The 13,998-nt window shown below is 52.3% G+C and overlaps 1 protein-coding gene across 3 annotated transcripts in view; it reads right to left on the bottom strand.

Annotated features, from left to right (window-relative positions):
- The window catches only part of GPR50 (G protein-coupled receptor 50), a 28,569-nt gene extending 15,285 nt beyond the window's left edge, over positions 1-13,284 (bottom strand). For all 3 annotated transcript variants that reach the window (XM_031602760.2, XM_090150068.1, XM_090150067.1), the window contains exon 1: positions 13,099-13,284. In XM_031602760.2, coding sequence (XP_031458620.1) covers positions 13,099-13,273 — 175 coding nt within the window. In that variant the 5' untranslated portion in view covers positions 13,274-13,284. The remainder of the gene's footprint in view (positions 1-13,098) is intronic.
- Between the last annotated feature and the right edge of the window lie 714 nt (positions 13,285-13,998).

The following is a 13,998-nucleotide window of genomic DNA, read 5'->3' as shown; positions in this document are numbered from 1 at the left end:
GCAGGGAATCGCTCAGACCAGCCTCACTTTGGAGCACTGAGCACAGGGACAGACAGGAGACTCACTGAGGTTTCAAGAGAGGAATTTGCCAGGTAATTGCCATGCAGCCTTGAGCAAACCACTGCTGGCATTTCGGCTCTGTGCTCTGCCAGCAGCAGAGAGGATGACAATGGCAATCGTGCAGACCAGAGGAGCTCCTGACTAACTCCAGCACGGATTGCTGCACCCTGCTCTCACTTGAGAACCATTCATGCTCTAAGCTGGATGTACTGCATACAGCCACAGCCCGGTCCTGGACTGCCAGCACCCCAGTGCGCACGCCCTGCGTCAGCCTGCAGAGCTGCCCAAGGTCTCCTCAGGAGAAACCTCATCAGCTTAGTTGCCCCCAGGCTCCTGCTGCCTGCACGCCTCCCAGCGGCCCCGCTTTAACTAAGAGTTCACACGCACCTCTGGGCTTCCTGAAACTGAACACATGCTCACCTGCCAGGAAAGAGAGCTCTGGCACCGGCGTGCAGCAGTACGGTGTTGTGCCCCTGGCTGTAACAGCAGCACTGTGTGACTGCTGGCAGGAATGGCACGGCTCAAACTGCCAGCACTGCACTGCATGGTGCTCTAGGTGCACAACACACCCAGGCAAGGCACAAGGGAAGGACATGGAAGCACAAATTATTGACTTTTTTTTTTTTTAGTCAGCATTTTCTGCACAATCCTCCGACGGAGCGGCCACTGTGGAGGACGCAGCGCTGTGAGTCACTGTGATGCTACATGCCACAGCTTCTCAGGCTGCCCAAAGACAGACACAAGCTGAAGCATACGCAGGGGCCGCTTTTGGGTAACGGCAGCGTTTACAACAATGTCATCTTCCAGCAAGTCTATTCTGGTAATCACAGAATTGCATAAAACGTGGCTGAAGGGATGCGGAGAGGTTACCTGGTTCACCACCTTCTTCCTTGGGAGACAGCACAGAGAGCTGCCCCCCCAGCCCAGCAGACACTCACCCTTCTGTGTACACACCTCAGAGTATCAGTTCTCCTCTTTTTTCCTATCCATTCCCTAGAGAAATGAAGTCTGTCTGACCACAATGTCTGCCTTTCCCTGGTCGTTTTTATTCCTGAAGGCCAGTTTCATTCCCATTTTATAGAAGAGTGGATGACTCGTTAAAAAAAAAAAAAAAAAAAAAAGGTTTCTACACAATGGAAACAATGGTTTTCAGCAGAGCGGGGATGTTGTTTGTGATCACACTCATTTAAAAGGTATAGGGTGACCCAAGTTTTCCAGGAAACTACAGACCATGGAACAAGTTCATACATACACAATGCAGAATTGGCCTGTGGGAAAACTGGCTTCATTTCGGAGCTCAGGGATTAGCTCAACTTTTGTATGGATGACGCTCAAAACAGAAAAATCAGAGGTAATAACAATGCTGGTGAGAAGTCGCTGCCAGTGTCAGGTTGAACTAACCCACCTTTAATCCCTCAGCCTCAAGGAGGAAAACTGCATGTCTCATTGTGGGCATGGAGTTATTTGCAGAAGTCTCCTCCAAGCCCCAGATGCTTCAGCAGGATTAGCAAAGGCAGCAGCAACAGCACAGATGTCTTTTGGAACTTGCACGCTCCAAATCAGCGAACAACCCGCAGACAGACACGTTACAAACATCCCAGCAGCGGAGAAAATCTCCATCACAGTTTAGACTTCAGCTGATAGCACAGCCTCTGTGTTGAGGCCCTAATCCACAGGAAACAAAACGGAGGAAACGAAGACTGGTGAGACAAGTACAGGCCCACCAAGGAGCCCAGGAACAGGGCTCCTGAGGGGAAGCTGGCACTGACTGCTATGGGGCACAAGTGTGCGAATAATAGAGGCAACAACATCTTTGTGACAGCATGCCCTGTACTGCAGTGATGAGGACTGCATGCTCCAGGAATTCAGTCCCACGAGCTCTTGGAGAAACACTCCCTTTGCAGAAGAAGTAGTTGCCGTAGTACAAATAAATAAGCTAAACCTGCAAAAATACATACATTAGGAAGGCAGCAAGCCCAGATTTAAGTGGAACAATCACTGCGTAATGCCTCAGTATGGCAGAAAGGTTGAGGGTTACCTAAATTGCCACTTGAGAAAGAAAAAGCAAGACAAGGAGGCTGAAGTAGTGCTAGCCAGCACAGACAAATTGGTTCGCTAATGGATCTGATGCTGACTTAATCTTCTGATTTGGCAGTATCCTGAGAAGCCTGTTCTTTTTGCTTCCCCTCACCTAAATGACATTAACCTATTCCAGAAAATTAAGGACAATTTATCAGGCCATTGAAGGTGGACTGCTTGTTGGAGCCGGGTCTGCGTTGTTCCACCCGAGACAAAAGAGAAACTTGGCAATTCAGAAACATGAAAATGGGAGGGCTGGCAGTGTCCATGCAGACTCTGGCTGCCTGGCACCCCAGTGCACAGCCTGCACTCCCCGTCCTGCATTCTGGAAGCACTGTGTGCACATTGGTGCTTCAGGGAATATCACTGCCAGCACATCAACCAGCCGAGGGCTTCTGAATGAGCACTGCAGGGCAGAGTATTTTGCTGCGATGCCAAGCCCTCTCCATTCTTTGGTGAAGCTGAAGGTAGCTGAGGCTGTGCAGGACTGCAGGATGTCACACTCTCCTTTGCCACGCACAAGGCAAGACCCACAGCAGCAGCAGCACAGGGCTCAGCTCTGGCTCTGAGAACACCGGGAAGGCCAGGAAAGATTTCACATGAGCCACTGAAGCCAGCATTCATAGGTTCTCTGCTCCATTCCATGACCCTGCTGTGGGTACTGGGACCCTCCTGCATCACAGACATGCCTCCATGTCCTGCAGTTACCTCCTCCCTCACATGATCTCCAGCAAATGTGCATGCTGAATGAAAAAGTGATATTGGGATCTTTATCCACGCTGGGGTTTGCGAAGGAAGGCAAAGCTGATGCGCTGTGAAAGTGAAAATGTGTAGGGAAGGTAGCAGCTCTGGTGACACTATGTAAAAGCAGGGGAGCAAAGCTCTGCTCCACAGTGCAGGGCCGTCTCCTGCCTATTCACAGACTGTTTTCCATGGATGTGGTCTTTTGTTTACATCAACGCTTGTGGCTATTGCAACAGTCAAACAAACATCCAGCAGATACAAATTCAAGAGCCTAAAAATGATACGCTTATAATTATCATTAATAGTCATTATGAAAGCATCTGAGAAATTTTCCAATCCCCTATCCAGGATAATAGCATTCAGAGTTTACCAATGCTCCGGAGATACATTCTGGAAACTAGAATGACATAATGCAAAATATATTTCATTACCCATATAACATCCAAGACAAAACTAGATATTGGATAAAGGCCAGATGAGAAGTCACAAACTTTTGCAGTTCTGTAGCTCATGGGGTGTTCATTGCACAGGCTCAGACTCCGGCACATGATATCACACAAGTGATTACCTATCTGCTCTCATTTCCCAGAGATACATGATCACAGAGGCCTTCATGGGAGGACACCACACAACCTCATCGGGAAAAAAAATAAACACACTTTATCCTCACAAGAGACCGTTAAGACGCTGACGGGATGTGGAAAATTGGAAATAGCATCCGTGCTGAGAGCATAAATGATCCTTCTCTTGTGGAGAACAGAATTGGGCTGCTGCACCTTACTGGGAAAAGCAGAAAAATATCTGCAAACACAAGTCCTATTACGAGAGCCATAAATCCACATCCCACAGCTCCTACTGTTCCTCTCATTTCCACTTTGGCCCTTGTTGCTTTCTTTTATATTTCAAAGGACAGGGAAGAGCCAGACCTGGGTGCAGCCAAACCCACTGCATCACTTCCCCTCTCAGCACAGGAGGTCCCCAGGCGATTCCCCCTCTCACAGGGACTTTCCCAGCAGGGCAGCTCCTGGAGGGAGTGCAACCCATCTCACTGCTTCTGCAGCAGCAACATCGGGAGCGCAGCCTTAAAGGATGGCTTTGACAGATGTATTTAACAACAGTGTGCAGGGAACATCACAAGTTAAGCTCTTGTTTCTGGGTCTTTTCTGTTCTTCAACCCCTCATCACATCCTGCGTATGAACCATCTAATTTTCAGGTTTCAGGAGGGGAAAGAGCACAAAGCACCACACAAAATCAAAACTGCATAAAGTGCTTGCACATAAGGTAGCATTAAATTCTCCCCCACTTCAAATTTTCTCTCTAAATTGGGATGAATGTGTACAGTATTTTGAATGGAATAAATCACAGACCCTCCCAGAAATGACACAGAGCCCTGAGGCAAAGGGCTGCAATACACGTCTTGGATAAGCTGTAGAAGTTTTGTGTATTTTGATTGTTCTCCTTTTGCTTAAGCATCCTGCACTTTCACCTCCATATTAAACAATGTCTTGGACATCGAGTACCACCAGAATCGAAAAGCATTCAGAAAGCCAAGTAAATAAGATCCATACTTACTATGTTGGACAACTCCGTGCAGACCAGAGGTTTCACGTGCGCTCTCAGAAGAGCTGGGGGTCATCTGTCCCCTGTCCCACTGCCAGCAGCAGCAGCTGCCTCCCAGAGAACACACTGGGCTGCGGTGAGCCAGCGTGCCCCAGGGAGTGTCCTCCTGACAGGCAGCCAGGCACTCCACGCTCACATGTCGTATTAATACACATAGCATTAACACACGTAGTATTAACACAAGTAATATTAATACAACACGCTCGCTTTTCTAATGAGAGCACTCATTTTTAAACGGTAAATATGCAAGAAAATTTTACAAATTTGACGCATAAAGCTTTCACTGGCCAAGTTAATGAAGCTAACTGCAGGAGGAGATAAGGTGAAAAGCAGCAGCTGAGACCTGGAAGGGAGGGAAGGTGCTGTGTCTACACGAGACGATGCTGCCAGGGCCCAGGCGCAAACCCAGGCCAGAAAACCCAACTGATTCAACAAAAACACACCCTGACGAAGCAGACGAATCTTGATGAGTCTCTTCCAAGAGAAGCCTGCATCACATAAGCCTAACTTGGTGTCAGCTCAAGGATCTCCAACAAAGCCATAGCCTTGCTGCATGGGTGATGGCTGCCTGGGGCTTGAGGCTCTGCCAGTGTCAAACCAATGCAGAAGCCTGGCAGTCCCTGCAGATGCCCTGGCAAACCAGGTCAGGTGCAGCCTTGCCTGGAGTAGAGCCCCCATCATATACAGAATGTCCCAAGCTGCATCCATTGTACAAGACGTTGTGAGAGCAAGTGTCAGCTCCGTGCTTGCTGCAAAGAGCTCTACAGGAATGACAGGAAACCTTGCTGCAGAAATAAGTCAAACCACTCTCATTCTAAACAACACACAGGGCCAAATTTACAACCTTTTATTTTCCCCATTCAGTAGAGGGGAATAATCCCACACAACAGCACACGTCCAGTATGATTGCCTTGGAGAAATGAGAGCCTTACACCTTAGGGAAGTGTAAAACCTGCATCACTAAGGTTTCCTCGGCAGCAAGGGAACGAAACATTGCCTCCTGGCGATTAAGAATGTAATTATTAGTTCTGAAACACTCTGAATTACAAGGCACATTTTCTTTAAATGGGCACTATCGTTACTGCCATGTGAAGCACTGATTTACCCACGACTCGATAACCCCACGTGTTTGGTGCACGGGCACTTTTTGCTCAGCGCAGTGTCCCACTGGCTGGTTGCCACAGACAATCAATTGAAATGTAAATAGAAGCTTTTGGAGCAAAGTTATTCAGAACAGATATATAAATTAAAACACCAACTACAGTGATATCTTACTGATGGTTTCTTCTAAACTCTTAACATCGATATGTGCACACTTGGATCTCAATAAAGCTTACAGGCAATCTCAAGTTCAAGGCTGTATTCAAGCAAACCTTTCCGCTCAGACTCACTCAAAAATCGGGAGGAAGTCTGCCAGGCAGCATAAAATTTCTGCTGATAAAATCTGCATCAGGCTTCCCCCGTGGTGACGTTAATAAAATATCTCCTATTAATCTGCAGTATTTCCTCCACTTTCTAAAGTAAAAAAGCCTGGCTCCAGTGACTTCATTGCAAAGCAGGTCTTAAGCAAAATTAACCACGGAAGAAGAGGAAAAGACTTTATAAGTTTCCCAGATACACTGCTGACAAGAAATGACACATATTTAACTGCCGTGTAATTGCAATATAATTTTCATACTGAAAAGAAATGAAAAAAGTGGCTGTCTACAAACCAGGACTGCACTGCAGGAAAAGTGTCGGAGCCTGCTTGTTTGATTTCATCCCCGTGCAAGGAAAAGTGGGCATCTTTCAACACTCAGAGCAAATGGACAACAGCATCTCTTCTGAAGGTAAGAAAGTGGTGAAGGACTGGTTCATCAATGCAGTGTGAGCACCCCAGCAGCTGCAAACTGCTCTGTAAGGTTAACAATCAAGATCTGCAGCCTACCCTGGGGAAAAAAATGTCTCAAAAAAGGAAGCGGATAGGAGAGAACTGCAGTCAGAATGTAAATAAGGAAGGACAGATGCCACCGCGGGAAGGCAGAAATAGTCTCGCTCCTTGTAAGACCTACTTGTTGCTCGCCCGCTGCTCCGCTTCCATTTCTGTATAATTTATTCCAAAGCAAATGCATTATTTTAAAGACTCTGCAGAGAAGGCGGAGGAGGCAGTGCCTGTGCTGAGGGACACAATGCTGGTGTTCACCCACCGGTTACTTCTTGCTCCCACACTAATCGCAGAGGCTTTGTCTAGGTTGGAATTTACCAAGATTTTAATTAACAGTTTCCGAGGGTAAAGCCACACCAAGAAGGCTCCTCTCATTAGCTGGTTAGCTCATTGTCCCAATTAAGCAGGGCAAGACTGACTCCCTGGTTTCCTTGCACAGAAGCCCCTCACCTGGCACTCTGCAGGCTGCTGCCTGGCTCCCATCTGATCGTCCTGCAAAAAGACTGGGCAGGCTGCAGCAGGCAGCACTGCTCGGCCTTTTGGTGCCCACCCAGACTTGTGCCATGGTCACCACAGCTGTCCTGCAGTGAGCAGAGCGCGCTGACAGCTCTGGGTGGATCAGGGCTGGCTGCCCAGCACCCATCAGCGAGTCCAGGGTGTCTGGCCACCCTCAAGCTGGTGCAACAGGGGGACTGTGCCCAAAGGCGGTGCTAATTAGCATCATTTAAGACACCCAGACCGGAGGGTCTGCAGAAGACACTGAGCGGACGGTCTCAGAAGACACCGAGTCGCTGGTTGAACCCAAACTTCCAATGTTCGGGAACAGGAATGGCTGAATGTCAGAAAGCACAGAGCGGTGCCATCACCGCGGGGCCGTACAGCACAGCACAGCATTGCCCTCCTCACCCCCAGCCCAGGGCATGGCCCCATCCTCCTGCTGCGCTCTGCCACGGCCTCTGGATGGGATTAAACATTACCCATCCGAAGTGGAGAAAGAAAAGCAAACAAAATGCAAAGGAAATGGAAAAAAAAAAAAGCAAAAAAAAAGTAAACAGAGTGCGTATGCCCACCTTCTCTCTTCCTGACACCACACAGAAACAAGCTTTCTTTGTGGCCTCCCAGGCTAAAAGGCAAAGCTGAGAGAGCAGAGCCCGCAGAGGATGCAGACGAGTCTGATGCAGGTCTCCCAATTAGAGGCACAGACCTGCAGCACCAGGTAGCACAACTCATCTGGGGCATCATACTGTGCTGTGGGCACGTCCTGCTCCACACAGAGCCTGTCCTGAGAACGCTGTGTCACAGCAGGGCTCTCCGAGGCCTCCCTGTGAGCAGCTGGGTCACCATGAAGCCTCCCCACAGCCCCATGAGGCCTCCCCATGGCCCCTTCACGTTCCCCTTGCTGTTGGCCAAGACCCCCAGTTCACTCTGCAGCATCCCATCCCCTGTGCTGCACGTTCAGCCAGGGCTGCTCCTTCCCAGACACAGCATCCAGCACTTGCTCTTGTTAAATTGAACACAACCACTGATTGCCCTGCTCTCTCGTTTGTCTGGATCACTCCAGAGGCCTCTCTGCACTCAACATCAGCAAACTTACTCAAAACACCTTCTAGTTCTCCATTCAAGTCAAGAAGACAATAAAGAGAACTGCCCTGGGGACTGACCAGCCGCCAGCTCGATGGAACTCCATTTACTATGACACTTTGGACCTGACCCATCAGCCAGTTGCTCACCCAGCACATTCTGGTTTTGCCTCTCCGCATGCTGGACATTCTGTGCAGGAGGATGAGGAGCCCACCCTGTGCCCTGCTGCACACCTCTCCTCCCAGCACCGCAGCCACGTGGCAGAGCAGCACGCAGATGTGGGCATCTGCTGAGGGACCGGGGGAGGCAGGAGTCAGGGCTGCAAGGCAGGAGGTGCTGGTGCTGCTGCCAGGCTGCCAGGAGGCACTGAAAGAAGGGTCCTCACTCAGCTGGAAGAAACCTAAGACCTGCAGCCACAACTGCAGCAGTACTTAGCAGAACACCTGCAGGGACTGCTGCTGCTCATGGCACAGAGCCAGGACATCGTGCCCAGGAGGCTCCAGACAGACCACTGCCCCAGGACGGACCACCACCTCCCCACAGCACACCCACCCTGTTGCTTCCGGAGCCCACTGGGCAAACTGGGGAACCCTGTGCTGCCCCACAGCCTGCTGTCTGCTACAGCCTCGCCGAAGCAAGAAAAAGGGCTGACCAGCAGCATCTCTCCCAGGCTGAGCCCAGCAGGGAGCTGCAGTCCCCTGACAGAGCCCCGCGTCCAAGAGGGCCAGGAGAGATGGGTGCCCATGGTGGGAGCTGCGCCACGAACTGGCAGAACAGGTGAGCAGTTCCTTAAAGCAGCTGTCTATGCTGTACAGAGAGAAATTATGTCATCTCAGGCTTGTAGCAGATGCTGGAGGGTTTGTGGTGCTAAAAAAAAAAGAAGAAAAAAAAATACTCTCAAACCACCTACATGGAATCGGCAGCTTTCTAGGACAGGGAAATCCTGCAGGAGCTGGGAGGAAACAAGTCACAGCTCCCAAATGCATACGAGATACAAAAACAGAACATGGACCAACATGATGCCTCTAAAAGGTCAATTTCCCCAAACCACAACCAACCAGGCACAAAAATAACTGAACCAAAACACCTAAATAAAAACAAATGTGGCAGTGTTCAATGGGAGATGTTCAAAGAGACTTCAGCAGAGCTCTCCTCCTTCCAAAAGGAGCGATGCCACATTCAAAAAAATTTACTTTGCTTAAAATAAGGATCGGGACGGGAGCCAAAAGAAGAAATAAATAAGTAACAAATAGAAAATCCACTACACAATTAATAGCTGGAAATAACACATTTTGTAGAGCAAGCTGAACAGTATGACAAGAAATAATGGCTACAGGTACATCAGGAAAAAAAGCAACCATCTGTCAATGCAACAGGCTGATAGTAAAAACGTACAGCCAGTATAAAGCAGAAGCATTTCTCTTTACATTTGCAGATATGAATGACTTATCTATGTTTCAGTCAGAACCAAGTTCTCTGAACTCCAGAAGCAAGTGGGAAAAGTATTCAACACTACTGCACGTCTTTCAGGTCTGCAGAACTAGAAGTGGGGCCACGCAAGGGAGCTCCCCAAATCCCTAAGAACGACCTTTGGAAAAGAAAGCAGAGAAACATGTCACAGGGCAGTGCGGAAGTTCCGGAGGTCCTGGAACAATAAATAAAAGCCCACTCAAACACAAACGCTCGCGCCGTGCCAACATTCTCGGGCGGCTCAGGGCTGACCCAGGAAGCGCGGGCTGATAACCCGCAGAGTCAGGCAGAGGGCAGAGCAAGCAGCACAGGACTGGAGATGGAAACGCAATTAGTGCTGGTCAGCACAGCTCTGCGGGAGGAGGGCCTGTCAGACCCATCCGAGGGCTTCTGTGAGACGACACATTTGGCTGACAAAGGTAACCGTGCTGACATAACGCGCGCAGACTTGTGCGTGGCACTTGACTTGGGCTGGTGTGACAGCCTCCCACAAAACCCCCCGCACAACACAAGCACTGGCTGTGTGTGCTGCCAGGGGACACAGTGCTGGCGGAGCCCCGGGGCCTTGGTGGAGTTACATCCACACTGAGTGCCCCATGAAGGCTCGGCACAGCCACAGACCATGTCTCTACCAAGGAGCCACGAGGCAGCAGAGCAGCTTTCCGTGGGGAAGCTCCAGGCTGCACTGGGTTTTCAAAGAATGCACATTTTGGCTGCGTGCCTCTGTTTGCACAAAGTTCAGGAGAGCTACGGAAGTGCATATCCAGAGCCTCTGCCCAAAGAACAGACTAATTCTTTTAAAATGTTGACTATTTCTTAGTAGAGTTTTCACATTCGTAAAGCTTCAAGGACCCACGAATGACAACCTGCGCGCTCAGATACGCAGCAGCTCCCACTCGGCCGTGTGGCTGCAAAGCCATGTAATGCACTCACTATTTCCCACGCGGGTCTGAAGTTACGCTCAGCCCTCTGAGCTCCATCTAGCAACAACACGGGGAGTATCACCTCCCATCTGACACGTCCTCCTTCCCACAGGGAAAGCAGAAGCAGTGGTTTCTCCTGGACAGTTTTAGAGGTCAGACTGCGAAGGCTTTCAGCTGCCAAAAAAGTTCACTCCTCCTGATCTGCCTCCATAAAGGCACGTGGACACCTCTCCTGCCAGAGGAGCAGAGCTCTGCCTCATACATGCCCCTCACCTCAGCATTCTCAGTGTCCTGCACCCTGAACACACAGACCGAAGCCTGTGATCCTGTTTGAAGCTCCCTGGCTCCATGAGCAGCACCACACACATGGGTGTCCAGGTGTTACTAGAGGGAAGTAAAGGCTGAACCAACACTGCTGGGGAAACCCAGAGCTCTCCATGAGTCTGGGTCTCCTCTGCCCACAGCCATCACCTTCTGCACTCATCCAGTGCTGGGCAACTGCTCTGTGCCCCAGGCAGACACTGCTGGCAACCAAGCACACACCCACTGCACTGTGCCAAGTCCTGGGCAGAGAAGCCCAGGACCAAACCCCATCCCCACGACAGCGATCACACACTGTGCAGTGCCAGCTCCACAGCGCAGTCTGGTCCAGCTCGGCCTGGGTACAGCCCTGGCTCCAAGTGGACAACACTGCAGCTGTTTTTCTGGATCCCCTATAAGCTTGCTCCAGCAACAGGGCTGGGTGCAACCAGGATTTGGCGAGAGCTGCCACATCCACAGTGGCATCTTTACCATCTATTGCTTGGCTTAGTTTAGGCTTCAACAGGAGCAGGAAAAGCCTTTGCTCAAAGGACTTCCAACCAGACGGCGCACCATGCCCAGCCCTGCTCCCAGCACTGCCCAGGGGCCAAGGGGCAGCAGGATCTGATCCTGGTGTGAGCATCCTCCACACACACAGTCTTCTCAGCCAAACAAGATGACAATCAGGTGACGCTTGTATGTGTTACCTTAATGAACTTCGGACCACCACTACCTGCACGACCACAGCCCTCCCCTGCTGCTGAGCTCCTCCAGTGGCATCCCCAACACACCCACAACACCAAAGCAGGACAGGGCTCCTGACACCAGCTGCTGCTCTGAAGTGAGCACCTCAGGCTCTGTGCACACCATCCGCCCAGGATGGCTAATGAGGCTTCACCCTGCTGGCCTCAACCGTGGCTCCTGGGGCTTTCTCAGAGAGCAGACCTGCTACGCAGGAGGAAGATTTTGAAAATATCTCCAGTATCATGCAAAGGGAAAGTCATTCTCCACTCTGCGGTAACTTTAACTTAGCTCACAGGGGAGACAGTGTCACAACATGCAAAGTGATCAAGGAGTGAACAGAGTGAAAGGCAATGAAAGCAGCAGTTCTCGATCCACTCGTTCCACTTCCCAAGCTGACAACAAACCACCGGCTGTCTGGGGGCTCTGTTTGTCCTTCCCACCACCCACAAGCTCACACCACTCACGTTCTGAAACAAAGCTGAAGACAATGGAAAATGTAATGAATGTTTGGCACTTTCCTCGTGCCGGTGAAAACACAGCGCCTCAGTGGCAGGGCTGCTGCCCCCCGCCCTGCCCCAGCCAGCAGCCACGCTGTGCTGCCAGGAATCATCAGATGTTGTCCCATCCGTTACTGGTACAGCCCCTACTTGTATGGAGCTCTATTGAGTAACTCCATATCTACAGAAGATGGAGAGGTCAGCATCTCCAGAATGCTTTTAACTTTCTCTTGTTATAAATACTAGAGACATTTCATCCAAACCATTTAACAAGCTATAAAAGTAAAGGTCGCTCGATGTCTCCGGCTGTAAAAGCAGTCAATGTACCCTTAGCAGCACCGTGCAGCCTGCGTGCAGCTCCCCTCGGAGCATTTTATGTACCTATATCCTCAAACAACACAACTTCGAAGGCAAAAAGGAGGACGCTCAACAAACATAGAACGGTTAACAGCAGTATCACCGTTATCACTTTCCTAGATTAACTCATTACGTGAGCCAACGCGCAAAGCATCAGAGCAGACTCTCAAAGCACCGTGCACGAGCTCTGCTCTGCTGCCACTCGGTCACCCGAAGCTCAGCAGCTTCACGAAGCACCCGCTGGGCGCACGGTGGGGACGTCGCAGCCCGCGTTTGGCGGAGCAGCAGCTGTGCGTGCAGCGGGAGCTGTGCGTGCAGCCCCTCCGCACCGCTGCCTGAGAGGACCCGCTACCGCCGCCTGCTTCCCCTGCTCCTTCCCGGCTCTCTTCTCCTCGAAACCGATGAGGGCTTTACCTGGATCGCGACCGGAGGACGGGCTCCTTTATTTGCAGCTGTCTCTGGGAGACAAAACTTCGAAGAAGTTGGAGAACAAAAAGAAAAAAAAAAAAGAAAAAACAAAAGGAAAAAAAAAAAAAAAAGCGACGTGGGGGGAAAAAAAAAGACAAAAAAAAAAAAAAAAAAAAGACAGTGAGTCCGAGCAGCTCGGGCAGCACCTCGGGGCCGGCGGGGAGCTGCGGGCGGCCCCACCACCCAGCGCCCGTGCGCACCGCCCGTCCCGCACCGCCCCGCGCCCAGAGGGGCAGCGCCGCCGTGCGGGGCCGGAGCCCATCCCGCGGGGCGGCGGAGCCCCGGGCACGGTGCCGCTCCGCCCGCCGCCCCCCGCCCGCCCGCGCTCACCGGCGTTGCGGAGCTTCTTGTTCCTCAGCACCGAGAGGATGACCAGCGCGTTGCCCAGCACGTCCACCACGATGGTGACGATCAGCACGGCCGCCAAGCCGCTGGCCGCCCGCGCCGCCGGACCCCCCTCCAGCCGGCAGCCCGAGCAGCTCCCGTTGCTCCCCGGCCGCTCCATGCGCGCTCCGCCCGGCCCCGCCGGGGCCGCTCCGGCCGCCGCCGCCCGCTCCTCCCCGCCGCGGCTCGGGGGGCTCCCGCCGCCCCCTCCCCCGGGCGGTGCCGCGGCCCGGCCCGGGGCGGGGCGGGGGGGCCGGAGCGGGGCCGGGGCGGGCGGCAGCGCTGTCCGACGGCGACACCGCGCGGCGGCGGCGGGATGCGCCCGGAGGTCCGGAGCGGGCGGCGGAGAGGTGGGGGCCGGCACCGCCCCGCTCGCTGCTCCGCCGGCCGCGGTCTGCGTCGTGCGGGGCGGCCGCGGGGCGTGGGGCGGCTTCCGCCTCCCTGCGGCGGGGGCTCGGTTTTGCTCCATCCCACCGTGAGCGGGAGAGCGAGTCTCCGCCGTCGGGTTCGTTCCGCGAACGCGTGCCTCTCGCCGCTGCCGTCCCGCGGCCGCATCCGTTCTCAGCTCGGCTTAGAACGGAAAGCCAGACAGCAGGTTTTAGCGGGGATGCGGTGAGCTGCGGCTGCCCCGCGCCGTCGGACGGGCTTCCAGGCAGGGAGATGTTGCCCCGAGCGCTGCAGTGTTTGTGAGCCGTTTGACTAACGCCCTCAGTGATACGCTGTGACTTTGTCGGCTCGGGAAGACATAATCCACGTGTATGGCAACAAATGAAAGGCAATTGGACTCATGAAAGGTTCTTTCCTGCTGAACTATTCTATTCTGCTCTGTCCCATCCTGTCCCATCC

This window comes from Phasianus colchicus, chromosome 14 (genome assembly GCF_987193195.1).
Source record: "Phasianus colchicus chromosome 14, bPhaCol1.hap1.1, whole genome shotgun sequence".
NCBI lineage: Eukaryota > Metazoa > Chordata > Aves > Galliformes > Phasianidae > Phasianus > Phasianus colchicus.
The sequence above is the reverse complement of the archived record's forward strand: the minus strand, read 5'-3'. Positions and strand labels throughout refer to the sequence as shown.